The sequence below is a fragment of the Pezoporus wallicus genome, unplaced genomic scaffold, assembly GCF_028554395.1.
Source record: "Pezoporus wallicus isolate ANWC-B61680 ecotype Strahan unplaced genomic scaffold, APGP_CSIRO_Pwel_v1 contig_12129, whole genome shotgun sequence".
In the NCBI taxonomy this organism is placed as follows: domain Eukaryota; kingdom Metazoa; phylum Chordata; class Aves; order Psittaciformes; family Psittacidae; genus Pezoporus; species Pezoporus wallicus.
In genome coordinates this window covers 1,216,621-1,231,037 of record NW_026642642.1, presented here as the reverse complement: position 1 = coordinate 1,231,037, position 14,417 = coordinate 1,216,621, and the positions used below count along the sequence as shown (strand labels likewise).

Below are 14,417 nucleotides of genomic sequence, written 5' to 3'. Positions count from 1 at the left end.
ATTGAGGCATGGTGCCGGTGTAACAGTTTGCTTCTATTGATGAGTTCACTGAATATACGAAAAATTCAATGAAGCACAGCATAGAGAAATTTCTTGTCATCACTTGTCACTTAGGAAATGCTTTGTACAGAGCAGTTTACCAATTTACATCACCTGGTCAATGTTTTTCTGCAGATTTGGTGTTGGTCTTGCCATAATGGTGCTGCTCTTCTCAAAATGTCTGCATTTCCCAAAGAGCAGGATGACATCGCTTCACAAACACAAAAAGCCTTCTTGGATGGGTCAGTAATAGCTATTCTGTCCACAACGCTTTGCTTGGTATGGACCTTGCTTCTCTTTTTCCGTATATGCTATATCTTTAAGCTTGCACGCATCAGGAAACAAGTTCTAAATGTAAAAGTAGTTTTCTATAGTGGAATGGGTTTAATCCCTTGGCCTAACAGCACCTGTCAGTTGTGCAGGACTGCAACATCACTGGTGGCTTTGTGGAAATACACATCAGATGAATGTGTATAAACTGTGGTGTATTATTAGGTAAAGCAGCACTAAAGCCCATAGTTCTTAAGTACAGCTAGTGTATCATTAGCTGATGGGCTCAATTATGTCTGCAAGTAAGAGAAGTGTAGACCCCATCTCTAAATATGGATTTGCAAACTGAGTTTTAAGTTTCTCTGAACTCTGCTGTCTTATGAGAACTAGATTCATGTTCTTAAATAACTTTAAAGTGACCTGAAATGACTGAGACAATCTAACAGCTCACTGCTGCTACTTTCAGATGTGATGACAGACAGCAGTTTGATTCAGCTGAGGTAGTGAGCTGAATTAGCTCAGCAGTTTGAGAAATGCCAAAGTTAACATAAGGGCAGGAGCATGGCTGCCTGGCTGAGTTACTGCAAGAACAAAAGATGGCTTTTTTCCTCTGCTTTCTCCAACCTGTTGAGTGTCCTTGAGAAAACTTCTCTTCTTGCAGCAAGATGTTAGATCAGGCTAGTATGTACAATTTTTGCTGCTTCACTGCTATCTCCTTTCTCCTTACAGGTGAAGAACCCGTTAATTGCATGGAACTAACAGAAAATAGCTTGATTAGGCTTTTAAAATCTTTCATTTACAAAATTAATTATACTTGCATGGGAAAGGCTTTTGACCCTTCCTGCATTTGCTTTCAAGTTTCTCTCCTGAAATGGAGACGTTTACATGAGTTATAAGTCTTCGTAATGCTATTTCATAATGTGAAAATAAGTAAAACTAGCAGTAAGCTGTAGCAAGGTATCAACTGGTATTTTGATCCCTTGTCTGGAGCCATCTGAACTTGGGACATTATTGGTGGTTTTCTTTGCTGTGGAGTACTGGTGGTTAACCACTAGTGCTTAAAAATTTATCTACAAATTGTCCGAAAGGGTGTGTTAACATGCCATTGTAATAGTGGTCTGAACTCAAGCACATGGCATGTGTTTACAATTAATGGCTTTTTATTGAAAAAGCTGTTCAGAGCCAGATCTTCTAGCACAAACTGTTTGCTTCATCGTGGAACAAGTGTTGTGATTGACAAATGATTGCTTTCCCTTAATTCTCTTATCTGATGCATCTTCCGCTAGGTCTAGTAAAATGCATTTCTGATATGGAACCTGTAGTTCTCACTTTAAGCAGGTTACGGTGCTACAACAAACAAGAAACAAAGTACTCTGTCCTGTCATAGCATTGCCTGCAAGGCTTCGCTTCTGAACCATGAGCTAAGGTAGCTTTTCCCAAATCTTGACAATAGAAAGCCAGTATGGCAACAGAGGTATTTACTAAGCTGATGTTCATCTGAGCTCAAGAGAGTGAATGAGAGGGGATGTTCAAGCATCAAGCAAAGCTTCATCTAGCCTGCTATTTTTTTCCTCTCCTTCTAGGGGAAAAAAATATTGGATACACAGGGAAGTTCAAGGCAGGTATACTGTCTTGTTTGAGTCCAAATTGTTTTTCTTTTACTCATGTGTTTTGCTAGCAGACCTAGCAGCTAGGTATCGGAATGTAAGTGGTTGGTAAAAGTCTAGAAAAATAGTGTCTGCTACGAGGTTTGTGTGTTTCTATCCATCTTTTCTTTCTGGATTCATCTCTAAACAGCCTGTTAGTGAAGTAATTTTAGTGTTATTTAGTGAAGACAACCCTAAAGAAGCAGTAGCAAAAACCAAGTAATGCTTGTAATATTCATAACTGCACAAATCTTTTATCAGTGGAACAGTTAAGAGCAGCAAAACTTGTCAAAAGCTTGTAGACAAGCTTCCAGCCAGTATTTAAAAATGCTTGAAGGCCATTAGCTTTCCAAGTGTATTTCCTTTGGTATTCAGCTTTTTCCCAAAATATACCCATTAACTTTGTCTTCAGTAATAATAGTTGGTGTATTATTTGGCTTGTGAAGCAGGTGGCTTTAATCTCTTGATGATTTGATTTAGAATCTATAAGACAATTAGCAAACCTCCCTATGAACTCCTGAAGATGGATGACTTGTCAAGCAGCCTTCCCTCTCTGCAAGATATCCAGACAGCATACACAAAATTTAAACAACTGTTTTTGATAGGTAAGTCAAACTTTAAAGTAGTCTTTTGTCTCTAAAGTGACTTAGATGCAGAGCGTAACAAGCATGTTTTATGTCTTATGAATGCAGTCCTTGTCTTGATTAGTGTCTTGATGGTGGTTAAAAGCAGATTTTTAAATATAACTGAGGACTGTGCTTGTGACTGGCATGTTAAGAGGTTTGTAATTTTTAGACTTAGTACCTCTGGCTAAGCAGTCACAGTATCTGCAAGAGTGACTGGACTTTAAATGGTAGTTGGAATACACCAGCTGGATCAGAATTTACAGGGGAGCTTTTTCAGTCCTGTGGGGCCCACTGAAGTTAAGCGTGAACCTTTTAAGCCTTTGTACCATGTCAAGAGATGAGTCCGAATGCCAATTTATGTTTGCACTAGCTTTTGTTACAAACTAGTCACGTCACAAAACGTGAAGCGGAGCTTGCTTAAGATTGTCACTGACTGTAGGACTGAAACATGACTACTGTAAATAGTAAGTCTACTTAAAAGAAGTTAGAGTTGTGAAAGTATAAGCTAGGCTTTTGGACATTTTTATGAGACTCTTAACTATACTGCTGTCATGAAACAGTACTTCAAGCTCACCTCTTGGCATGAAAAAAGCTCCACACGTTGCAGCTGTGCAATGTGCCACTGGACCATTTTGGACAGTGTGTCCTCTACAAGATAATGAGAGTCAATGTTGCAATAGCCTCTAGTGGCATGTGGAACACTGAGGCAGTTCACCTGTGGCTGTTGATGTGGGATGTAACTGAAGTGATCATCCTTGAGGAACAGTGTATTTGTAGCGTAGCCTACAGACAATAACCAAGTCCTGCTGGTTTTATATGTTTATACTTAGCTGGTAAGTTCATATAATTGCAAACAAATGGTTTCTGTCAAATATGTAGTGAAGCTCTGGTTGTTCAGCTGTGGGCACTCCAACATAAGAAAGACGTGGAGCTGTTGGAGTGAGTCCAGAGGCGGCCATGAAGGTGTTCTGAGGGCTGGAGCACCTCTTCTGTGAAGGCATGCTAAGAGAGTTGGGCTTCTTCAACATGGAGAAGAGACTACTCTGCAGAGACCTTCAAGCAGCTTCCAATTCCTAAAATGGGTCAACAAGAAATCTGGAGAGGGGCATATAGTGATAGGACAAGGGGGAATGGCTACAGGATGAAATGGAAACAGGGTAGATTTAGATTAGATATTAGGAATATTAGGAAGAAAGTCTTTACAGTGAGGCGCTGGCACAGGTTGTCCAGAGAGGCTGTGGCTGCCCCATCCCTGGCAGTGCTCAAGGCCAGGCTGGACAGGACTTGGGGCAACCTGATCTAGTAGCAGGTGTCCCTGCCTGTGACAAGGGGGGCTGGAACTAGACAATAACTTTACGGTCTCTTCCAAGCTAAGCCATTCTATTCCTCTATAACCTTCCAATATAACTTAACTTCCCTAAACACATGCCTAAACTGAAGTTTCAATTATAAAAATTCTCATTAAGCAAAGTAGAAACCTCAGTAGCATAGCTGATTGCAAGAGGATTTTGATGGGAACAGCTTGGATCCTCTTAAATTGCTCCTTTTATTTGAAATGTGGCAAAGGCAGATGCTGGTTTTGCTAGACTGCTCACAAGTCTCAGTGTGTGCCACTTGCCCACATACTTGGAGACTTTGAACACTTCAGTTCTCAAATCCTTGTGGAGTACTTCTTTTTATCCTACAAGATAGGGAGGAAGGGAAGGCTTGCTCTCTCTTGTGAGGTTATTAGCAAAATACCTTGAGTCAGAGGTAAAACAAGCTGCAAGTATTTTGTTGTGCCTTTGAAAAGAAGTTCCTGTTTTGACTTGGAGATAACTTTATCAGGGGGGAGGTAGAACTGCCAGACCAAGCAGTTGTTTCTAGAGACCTGCATACACATTATTGAGTCTAGTTGTGGCTGAGTGTGACAGAACAAATTGAACAGCCAGCCACACTTAATGATTTTGTGGAAAGCTAGTTTCTGTGGTCAGGGTGAAATGAATTAGGGAAAGAGATTTTTTTTTTTTCCTTTAAATGCATCTTGAACAGGAGCAAGAGCAGGCATGGGGGTAGAACGGCTACAGGAAGAAAATGGATGTATGCCTGTGCACTTGAGGATCGTAGATGCAAGCTGCAGAAAAGGCAGAAATGAGTATGTGTTGGAATTAAACATTGAAAGGGTACAGAGAGACACTGGGAAGTGAAAAGTTACACAGAAACACGCAGGACTGAAGCTATCAGGGGTAGAATAGGGAAGGAGGGGAGTGTGGTGTACCTCAGTTGTTCCTCAACGGCAGAACTGTCTTGACCTTTGGTGCTTTGGGGTTTGTGCCTTATGCAGGAAAGGTAGTCTGTTCTGGTTTTAATTGATTGTATCAGCTTGAGAGCTTTCCAGTTTCTGAATACTGGCTTTTGGGGGGGGGGGGGGGTTAAGGGGGAGCAGGGAGGGAGGACAATAGAGATTTAAGTAGCATTTAAAAAGCTACAGAAAAGCTAGCAAAGTTCGTAAGAGTTTAATGGTTTTGTGGTATTGTATTTGGCCTCTTTATCTTAGCTATTCCCTTCTTGATGTATTTCAGTGCCTCTTCAGCTGCAGTGAAAACTGTTTTAAACTTTTTTTTTTGGGTAGTCTTGCATGCCGTAAATTTGTGTAACCTTCTGAAATCCATTTGTGTTTCTGACTGTAATGGTAATGACTGTCAAAAGCCAGCCTCCTTATGTTAAGGTTTACACAGATCATGCTTAAGAGTCAAGGCAACTGGAACGTGAAAGAACCTTCACCTCCTGTTAAACTTCTTTTCTTTCCCTTTCCCATCTTGTCAACAGACTTATTTACTTGATTTGGTTGCTGTGAGACTCTAGCATACTTTTTGTTAAAGTCTATGGTTCTATAAAACTTTACTGGTGTTTGTAGAACTACTTCACTTCCTCATTTAGTTCTAAGGTGTTTATATACCAGTGATTAGAATTTACTGACTCCGTAGTATTGATTGTTTCATAGCAGTTCGTAACAGAAGAGTAATACAATGAATGGCTGTTTATTAGCATTACACATGTGAACAAACCAATTTTTTTGTTGTTGTTTTTCAGATAACAGTACAGACTTCTGGGCAACTGATGTGAAATGGTTTTCGTTACTGGAGAGCACAAACTGGCTGGAGATAATCAGGTTTGCTATATCTCTAATTTCTTGGGTTTCAAATTGTTGTTAAGTACACTTGTTGGTTTTCTAGCTAATTTCTTGAAATATGATGACACTCTTCACCTCCAGTAGAAATGAAATTTAGGACAGATTTATAATCCCATTAAAGTACCAAGTTTTACAACTTGAGACACTGTTTTTATACTGCAGGTTTGTGTTAACCCTCCACACCAAAAAACCTTGAAGCAGCAAATCATTCCAATTACAGCTCTTCCAGCATACTATTAAAACTATAGGTCCAGTAATTTCCTTCCCACATTTAGTCACCTTCTATTCAAACTGAAGAATATTATTTGTTTCCAGCATAAAACCTATTCTGTGTTTCTGACTAGCCCTGCCATTCTTCTGTGCTCTCTACTTCTGTAATATCCTTTAGGACAGGATGAACTGCAGTATTCAAGATGTTAGCCCACCAAAGATTTATAAAATTACAGCTGCTCTCAGTTTTGTCCCCTTCTTCTGATCCTTCCTCAAGTTCTTTTTTCTCTTCTCAGCAGTCCACAGTGAGTAACTGTTGGAATGGTGTTGGCTAACTTAAGGCTTGTTACAGTGGAATGTTGAGGGGCTTTGTTTTCAGTGTTACTTTGTGCTAGCTCTATTGTCTGCTAGTTTATTCTGTGATAGGCTTGTTAGCATGAAGTGCTTCTGCAGTCAGCTTCAGTTCTTTCTAGTTTTAATAACAGTCAATACTAATAATTATTCATTCGTTAATCCAAAATTTAAATGTATGTTGAATGAGAGGTTTTAGTGAAGATTGTAGGTGGAGAAATGCACTGACATAATCAAGATTAAAAGTAGTTTAAAGTGAATACCAGCACAAGTTCTTATCCTTGCACTGTTTTGATACTGGTCATTTTCATACTTGGACCCAGTTGCTTCCTGGATCTGGCTCTTCGTGGCTCTTGCAGTTAGGAGTGCCTTCTCAGCTATTCTAGACTAGAACAAGGAATTCTACAACTCCAGACTCAGGAAATAAACTGTCAGCTTCTATTAGTGACTAAGCAGTTGCAAGAATCCTAGCTTGTGTGCAAACTTTTGCTGAAAATAACTGACTTTATGATGAGTTAGGTCTAGAAACCAAAAGCATTAAATCTAGTTTTATGTGATCTTTAACTCCACTCAGTCTTCCTTGTGTAGTGGTAATCTCTGAATAAATTTTATCTGCATGTTTACAGGATCTGATTGCTGATACTTCCCTCTTTGCCTCTTAAAACCATACTGTGTGAGAAATGTAGTAGGTAGTGGATTACAGCAGAAGTGTGGCGATGTATCTTTCCAGGATAGAGATTAGGCTCTTGGCAACTGTAATACTTTAGTGCGTGTGTGTAATGGCTGCTATTGATCCAGCAGAAAGTATTGTATTGCAAATGTACAACTTGAAATGCATGACCAACGGCCAAACAAAGATACCTCTTGAACTGTTAAGTCTCAAGAGCAAACTTTCTTCATTTGCAGAAGTTGAGAATGGTTTTGTTGTTTTAAAGGACTGATCAAGTCTCAGGATTATGACATTCTAACCCCTTTTAGGAGAAGCTAATATAACAAACCTAATTGTAAAAATGCCATGAAAATATTCACTTTATCTATACCACAACAGGCGAGTTTTGAAGAAAGCAATAGAAGTTGCTGAGTGTCTGGAAAGACAGCAGACAAATGTTCTCCTTATAGGTAAGAATTCAGTGAGATTATCATATATATTTTTTTTTTTAATTTATTTTGATTTTCTTTAGATACAGCTTAAGCTGTAAGTTTATAATTATGGTAAAGGCTGGTAAAATTCATAGAGTACTCAAAGTACTAGACACTTAAATCTTTCACCCTCCTGGAAATGCTTTCTGTAGTTAAAAAAGCTTGGTAAGCATGATTACAGGCTAAGAAATACATTGTGAATGACAAAGCTGCTGCTGAACTCGTAGTAGAGTCATGCTACCTCTTGTTTATGCATTCCTGTTTCCTAACTTCTATTAAATGTCTCTTACAGCCTTTTGCTGTACACTAAGGTAGGGGGGGCACACATACACAAAGAACATGGAGCATGAAAACTTTCTAAAAGGATGGTTTTTATGTTCTAGATAAACTACATAGTATTCAGTGTGTATTAAAAATTCATGAAAGAATACACTTATTGTAGACATCTTGAGCAGTTTGTTTTCTTAGGTGGAGTAATAGCATGGAAAAAAAAAGTCAATGTTTAACCATTAAGCTGGTTTTGGATTCATAACTTGATTGGGTTTTTCCCCACACACTGCTATTTGAGAAACCTCGAATGGAGAAGAGATATGTCTAGAAGACACCTGAAGGGTGAAGAATGCGTGATGCATGATTTCACATGTTGTGAAAAGATGCATGGAGGGTAGGAAGGGTAAGGACAGATAGCTGGCCTGGTAGCATAGGAGGGGCAGTATGTGCCTTATGGGAGACTGAAGGGTGTAGTCATCAAAGTTATAGTAGTAAACCATAGGGTTTGCAGGTTTATTGTTAAGTATTGCCCTAGTGTAAGTGTAGAAGAAACCTTACACTTCTACAAATTAGAAACATGGATTAACTTCTCTCTGTAACACTTGGCAATAAATTGTGATTCTCTGACCTTGAAATACAATTTAGTTTATATGAAGCTAGCAAAACTTTGCTTTCTTACCCTAGTTTTAGGAATGGCTTAGTAGACAATGTGGTTTCTGTTGTCTTCTATAGAAGAGAGCGCTACTGATCTGTGCTGTGTAATCTCTAGTCTGGTTCAAGTGATGATGGATTCATACAGCAGAACAAAGTCAGGGTTTCAGAGCCTTATTCAGAAGGAGTGGGTAATTGGAGGACACGGCTTTTTGGATCGTTGTAACCACTTACATAAAAGTGACAAAGAGGAGGTATGATTTTTTTTTTAATTACTCTCCTTATTAGATAAACATTTACTCAGGAGTGATTTAGATGTCAGTCCAAAACTTCCAGTTAATCTGAGGATCTTTAATTTTGTTTTGGTTTATGCGTTGGTGTTTTGTACAGTGTCACTGCTTTTGCTTTTTAGAGTTCAGCAGTGTCTCTAAGGAGAACAAATGTGAGATTTCCCATTTGATCTTGGAGTCTTTTGAAAGATGTGTATCTCGCGTTAAACTGTTAAATGGTACTAGTGTCCATAGAAATAACTCAAAAGTGATTTGCCTATTCCTGTCACATCTAGAGTTTAACTTTATACTGTCTTGCTGAATGTTTCAGTCTCACTTCTCCATTTTTGTTTATATTTTGGGATTGCATCAGATTGCTATTCAGAATGGACATCTAAGTGTAAACTGACTGATAGTTCTGATCAAGAATTGCTATAGCTGGTTTTGCTTTGCCAGCTTTAAAAGGCTGCATAGCAGCAGCTTTCATAGCAATTTAATGTGTACAAATTCAGGTTAGAAAGTGCTCCTCTCTTCTGTCAACAATTGGCCAAGAGTGTCTCGGATGATACTTCTGCAGAGTTCAGCCAAAGTTATATGCAGGAGTTCTGTAGTTAACCAGATTGCTTCCCTTAAGGTTTGTGTTTGGAGACACTGAATACTATAAAATAAACAGTCTGCATGGTGGAACATACGTTTGTGGTTTGGTTTTTTTTTTCTGAAACTGATGTACCATTTTCTTTATTTAGGCTCCTGTTTTTCTGCTCCTGCTAAATTGTGTTTGGCAGTTGGTACAACAGTATCCTCCAGCATTTGAGTTCACGGAAACTTACTTAACTGTCTTGTCAGACAGCCTCTATGTGCCTATTTTTAGCACTTTCTTTTTCAACTCGCAACATCAAAAAGACACTAGTGCGGTAAGCGTTTGTTACTTTATGGATGGAATGTGTTGGAGAACAGGTTTAACCAACAAGCAGGGAACATTCAAAAAAACAACCAAAATCCCTAGTAGCATGTTTTTCCATCCTTTCCCTTATTTGAAAGGTAAGGGGTCAGGTTCAGGACTTGGGGTGTTTATGATGACAAAAGGAAAATAACTCAGGAATATATTACTTCTAATGTATGAGTATAGGTTCATGTTTATTGTTATTCAGTGAAAATTGAGCTCCCTAACCTAAGAGGAATATCCTGTCCTGCAGGGTAAGTTATGTACAAAATTCTTGTATAGTATATTCTGTTGTATTCCAGAATCAACATTTCCTGAATGTTGATATACATTTGGTCTATGCCTTTCTTTAGCCGAAGAAGCTGGAAGCAATAGGAGTATCCTCTGCAAGCCTGCACAGTGACTAAAAAATGAACATTGCTGGCTTGCATATAAATAAATTGTTAATAATAAAATTTTAACTGGTAGCACTGCATAACTGCAGTTGACTTTTGAAATGTGGAGAGGTTTTATCCACAATGAAGCGTCTGTCCTCTGCCCAGTATTCAAAACTTCATTTTTTCCCTTAAGATTATTCAGTCTTATTTTCAACTGCAAAAGGTATTCTCGGTGATGTCTAGTTGCACTGTTGAAATGGAATACCATCTGAAGTTAGAAAATAATGTATAGATAAACTTTGTGTCTGTACTCACTTGCATCCAATAATGTCATTCAGCTATTGAATATATACAAATCATGAGTGTTGTTGCAACTCTGTGGCCTCTTCTGTAAAAAGCTGGTTTCTTAATTTCACCTTGACTTGGTCAGAATTCCTTTCCAGCAGTATTAATTGTGACCTGTTTGTTTTGGCAGAGTGGTGAAAGCCTCAAGACACAAAGCGGTCCTTTCAGATTTCTTACTGTGTGGGACTGGTCTGTGCAGTTTGACCCCGAGGCCCAGGCTTTCCTGAACAACCCTTTTTATGCAGAGAAGCCAAAACCAGATAAAAGTCAACGGAAAACTGCACGATTTAAAGTAAGATATGTGCTGCTTAACCATTTTTAAATTATAAATACATTTTGCACAACTCGTATGTCAAAGGTACCCATAATGGAAGTATTGGTGCAAAGTTTTTTTTAATTTACAAAATACCTGTACACCTCACTCACTTGCAACTTAAGAATACAGTTTGCACCCACCTCAGTTATAAATCACTGTGTTACAGTTAGTGCATGTAGCTGTGAACTCAGGGGGTTCTTCTTCATCCTTTAGTGCAAGTGTAGTGATAACTCGTGGGACTTAACATCCAGTTGCAGTGACGTTTTTGAAGTGAGTTTATTTTGTTGTTCCATGGAGTACCTAACTGAATTACAAATCAGGTCTGTAATTGTCTCCCTGATTTTCTGAGTGTAATTGTGGTGTGTGTGGACTTGGAGGGGGGACTACCACCCCCAAAACTGTCTAGGGTACAGGTGATTATGGGTGGACCATCTCATTGCTGGAAACTAGCACAAATTCAGTAAGAAAAGTTTCTTCAGAATAGCCTCTTGTGATTGTAATACCTCTGTTGGTTAAATTCTGTTCTGTAACAGCATTCTCAAGTGAGACACTGTCAATATGATCTACAGTGGTAATCAGAGAACTCTTACATTGTAGGATGCAATGAGGAACCACTGGATAAAACCTAAATCAAATTCTCTTTCATTTGTGTGGCTAGCTCAAGCTAAATATGGAAGTCCATAATACTTGAATGTATGCAAAGAATTCTCCTTTTTCACAGAAAAACACTTTATTCAGTGTTAGTTCATTGCCATAGTTGCAGTGCAGGGAAGGTATCTGGGAATACTAAGTATACTCTGAAGTATTTGGCATATCAGTCATTGAAGAGTAACAGTTTTAGACTATATGGTAAAGCAGTGTCTCTGTTTAAATGACTTTGCTGCTTGTAACTATTTTCTGAATACAAGTTAAGCTTTCACTTCCTCTTAAGATGTGTTCTAAAGTCCCATCAGTATTTATTTCAGTATATTTTTTCTTTCCTCTTAAAGCATCAGCGACAACTTTCTTTGCCATTGACGCAAGCAAAAGCTTCCATGAAGAGAGGATTTTTCAGGGAGGAAACAGATCATTTAATAAAAAACATTCTGGGTAAAAGAATTGGCAAGTTCATAAATTCTTCAGATGAACTTCCTAATAGTTTCAGGGAATTTTATGATAGCTGGCATAGCAAGCCTGTTGACTATCATGGTCTTCTGTTACCTCGCATTGATGGCCCTGAAATCAAAGTCTGGGCACAACGGTATTTGCGATGGATTCCTGAAGCCCAGCTTCATGGTGGTGGTACCATAGCTACAACTGCCAAGATTTTGGACTTGATGGAGGAAGTACAAAGCTTGCAGGAGAAAATGGATGAAAAACGTAGTCAAGCTGTTTCTGGAGATGTACATTCTGTACCAATGCTGAGAAATTCTGCCCGTCTGTCATCCTTGTTTCCATTTGCTTTACTTCAGAGACAGTCTATCAAACCAGCTCTACCCACCAGCACCTGGAAAGACTTGGAAGATGAAGATGACTTGGTCAAGAGGGATGATGAATTTGTTGATCTAAGTAGTGATATGTCATAAAGTGCTTAAAAATTGAAACTATGAATTGTATATGGCTGAACTGTAAATTTTAAATGTTGTGCTGTATCTTCCTATAAGGAACTCACTCAAGCATCTGCAGCCTGGTTTTGGGGTTAAAAAAACAGCTGGGTTGGAAAGAACTAATTGCCATAATTAGCTGAGCATATTTTCAACTTCCATTTCACTCCAACAGTATTTATTGCAGAAACACATTTTCAGCATAACTGATAAAACCAGAAGTCTAGGCTGAAGTAGCTGTATGGCCACTTTGTTAAAGAAAGAATTAACAAACAAAAACCCCATTATTTTCTGATGTAAAGGTCAAATACTAGATATGTACAGCAACAATCACTGTCTTAACATAAAACATCTTCCCCTTATGCCAAGAGTACTAGGGCTGGAAGTACTGTGACTAGGAAAATAATACATCTGCATTTCCCCTCATGTAAAATACATGGGGAAAGTGCAACTAAATATGCATTCACAAATAAGGTTTTTACAGCTGAGGTTTTTACATAAACTTGTGTTTATGTAAAACATAAAACACCAGGGGTTTTTCATCTACTGTGGCATCAGCTGAAGTCCCGTGCCTGCCAACATCATCTTTTCTGACAGCATTCATCTTTGGCTTGCAGCACTTCTCCTTGTGTGGTATTATAATGGCAGCTTGGCTGCTCTAAGCCTGTGCATGCACTTAGCTTAAGGATCAAATGCAAGTCTTACTCATTTCAAATCTTACTGTGTGGCTGCTGTGCTATATGCCCTTGCTGCCTTGGAATATTATGTCCCAAATATTTGCTGTTAATTGTTAGAAGTGGCCTGACTGTGAGGTTCTAATTTGCTAGGAGTATTTTTTTTCTCCTTCTAATAGAGTGAGACTTCCATTTTTATTTTCCCTGTTTATGCCAGTTGCCTTTGAGGCTTTCTGTAGCTTGCACTGAGACCCTCCACATAGCAGGGAAGACTCTATTTTTCCTGTGATCCTGCAGTGAAGCTGGATTTGCAGCCTGTTGCCACTTGTCATGAGTTGGCGTTTATGAATGTGGTGTTCATACCATATGAACACTTGTATCCTGTTGCTGGATGTTGTAACAGTACCTCAGTGAAAAAAGCCATAAAGAAATGCCTGTTGACTTCTATCTACTGTGTATATGTCTATAGATAAAGTATTTTTACTGCAAATAATCGTCCTTTGTAAAGCTGAATATTAGTTGACTGTTGTTTCTATTTTGAACCCTTAAATTCTAGAGTACCCCAAGAATGGATGCAAATCATAAAATCAGTTACACTGAGAGGCTAGTCATTGAATACTTTTAGAAATCTATGCTGGAAAACTTAGCTGGTAGAGAAACTGTTGCTTAAATTGGATCAGCTCAGTGTGATTGGGGATATTAAACTATGTTACTGCTTAATCATTTCACACTGAGTTGTGTCACTATGTATAGCAAAAATGTATCAGCGGGCCTGTAAAAGTGAATTTAACATGTTAAAATAAATGTATCGATGGGGAAAGCGGGAGAGCTTAATGCAACTATGCCAAACTGAAGCTTCTGAACTCTTGATTGCCTTAATTCTTAGTAGAGCGAGGACAATACTTGAGTTTGTAGCATTTTACTTAAACATACACTAGTACTTACTCTTTGTTCTGTGATAAACAGGATCTTACAGATAGCATTTGCTAGGATGGGCTGTCCAGCACATGTACTTCAGATTTTGTTGTTGTAGTTCCACTGACTCATGTATGCAACAATACTTTGCATGTTGAATGAGCAATGCGTTTTTATGGTGAAATAATACTTATCATTCTAAGATCATTTGGGTTCAAGGTTTAAACACTGCCATTTAAAAAAAAAGTAAATAGATTTTTCTATACTTTTGATCAAGCTGATGTAACGTTTCAGTCATGAAGATTACATATTTATATTAAAAAGCAGATGTTGGACATCTTATTTGTACATAAGTTATCAGAATTTTATATAGAAGAAAAACATATATGTGGAACTAAACATGGGAACACTTCTAATGTAGAATAAATACCATTGTTACTGTTTCTATGCACTGTGGGATTGGAAATTTACTTAATATTTTTACTCCAGGCTTCTGTTTATACCTCCAAGTTTTTACACTGAATGCAAGCTAGAAGCTTCACAGCTTTGTTTTTTTTAAATACTGTCATTTCTCTCCTCTCTTACAGGCTGTTTGGAGAGTATCAATAAAATATACTTTG

General features: G+C 38.3%; 1 protein-coding gene across 1 annotated transcript in view; it reads left to right on the top strand.

Moving 5' to 3' along the window:
• The window catches only part of MTMR12 (myotubularin related protein 12), a 30,064-nt gene extending 15,647 nt beyond the window's left edge, over positions 1-14,417 (top strand). The window contains 8 exon segments of the mRNA XM_057431239.1: positions 175-281; positions 2,436-2,560; positions 5,654-5,732; positions 7,363-7,433; positions 8,457-8,629; positions 9,391-9,558; positions 10,440-10,601; positions 11,615-14,417. Of these exon segments, the coding sequence (XP_057287222.1) occupies positions 175-281; positions 2,436-2,560; positions 5,654-5,732; positions 7,363-7,433; positions 8,457-8,629; positions 9,391-9,558; positions 10,440-10,601; positions 11,615-12,199 (1,470 nt within the window). The 3' untranslated portion in view covers positions 12,200-14,417.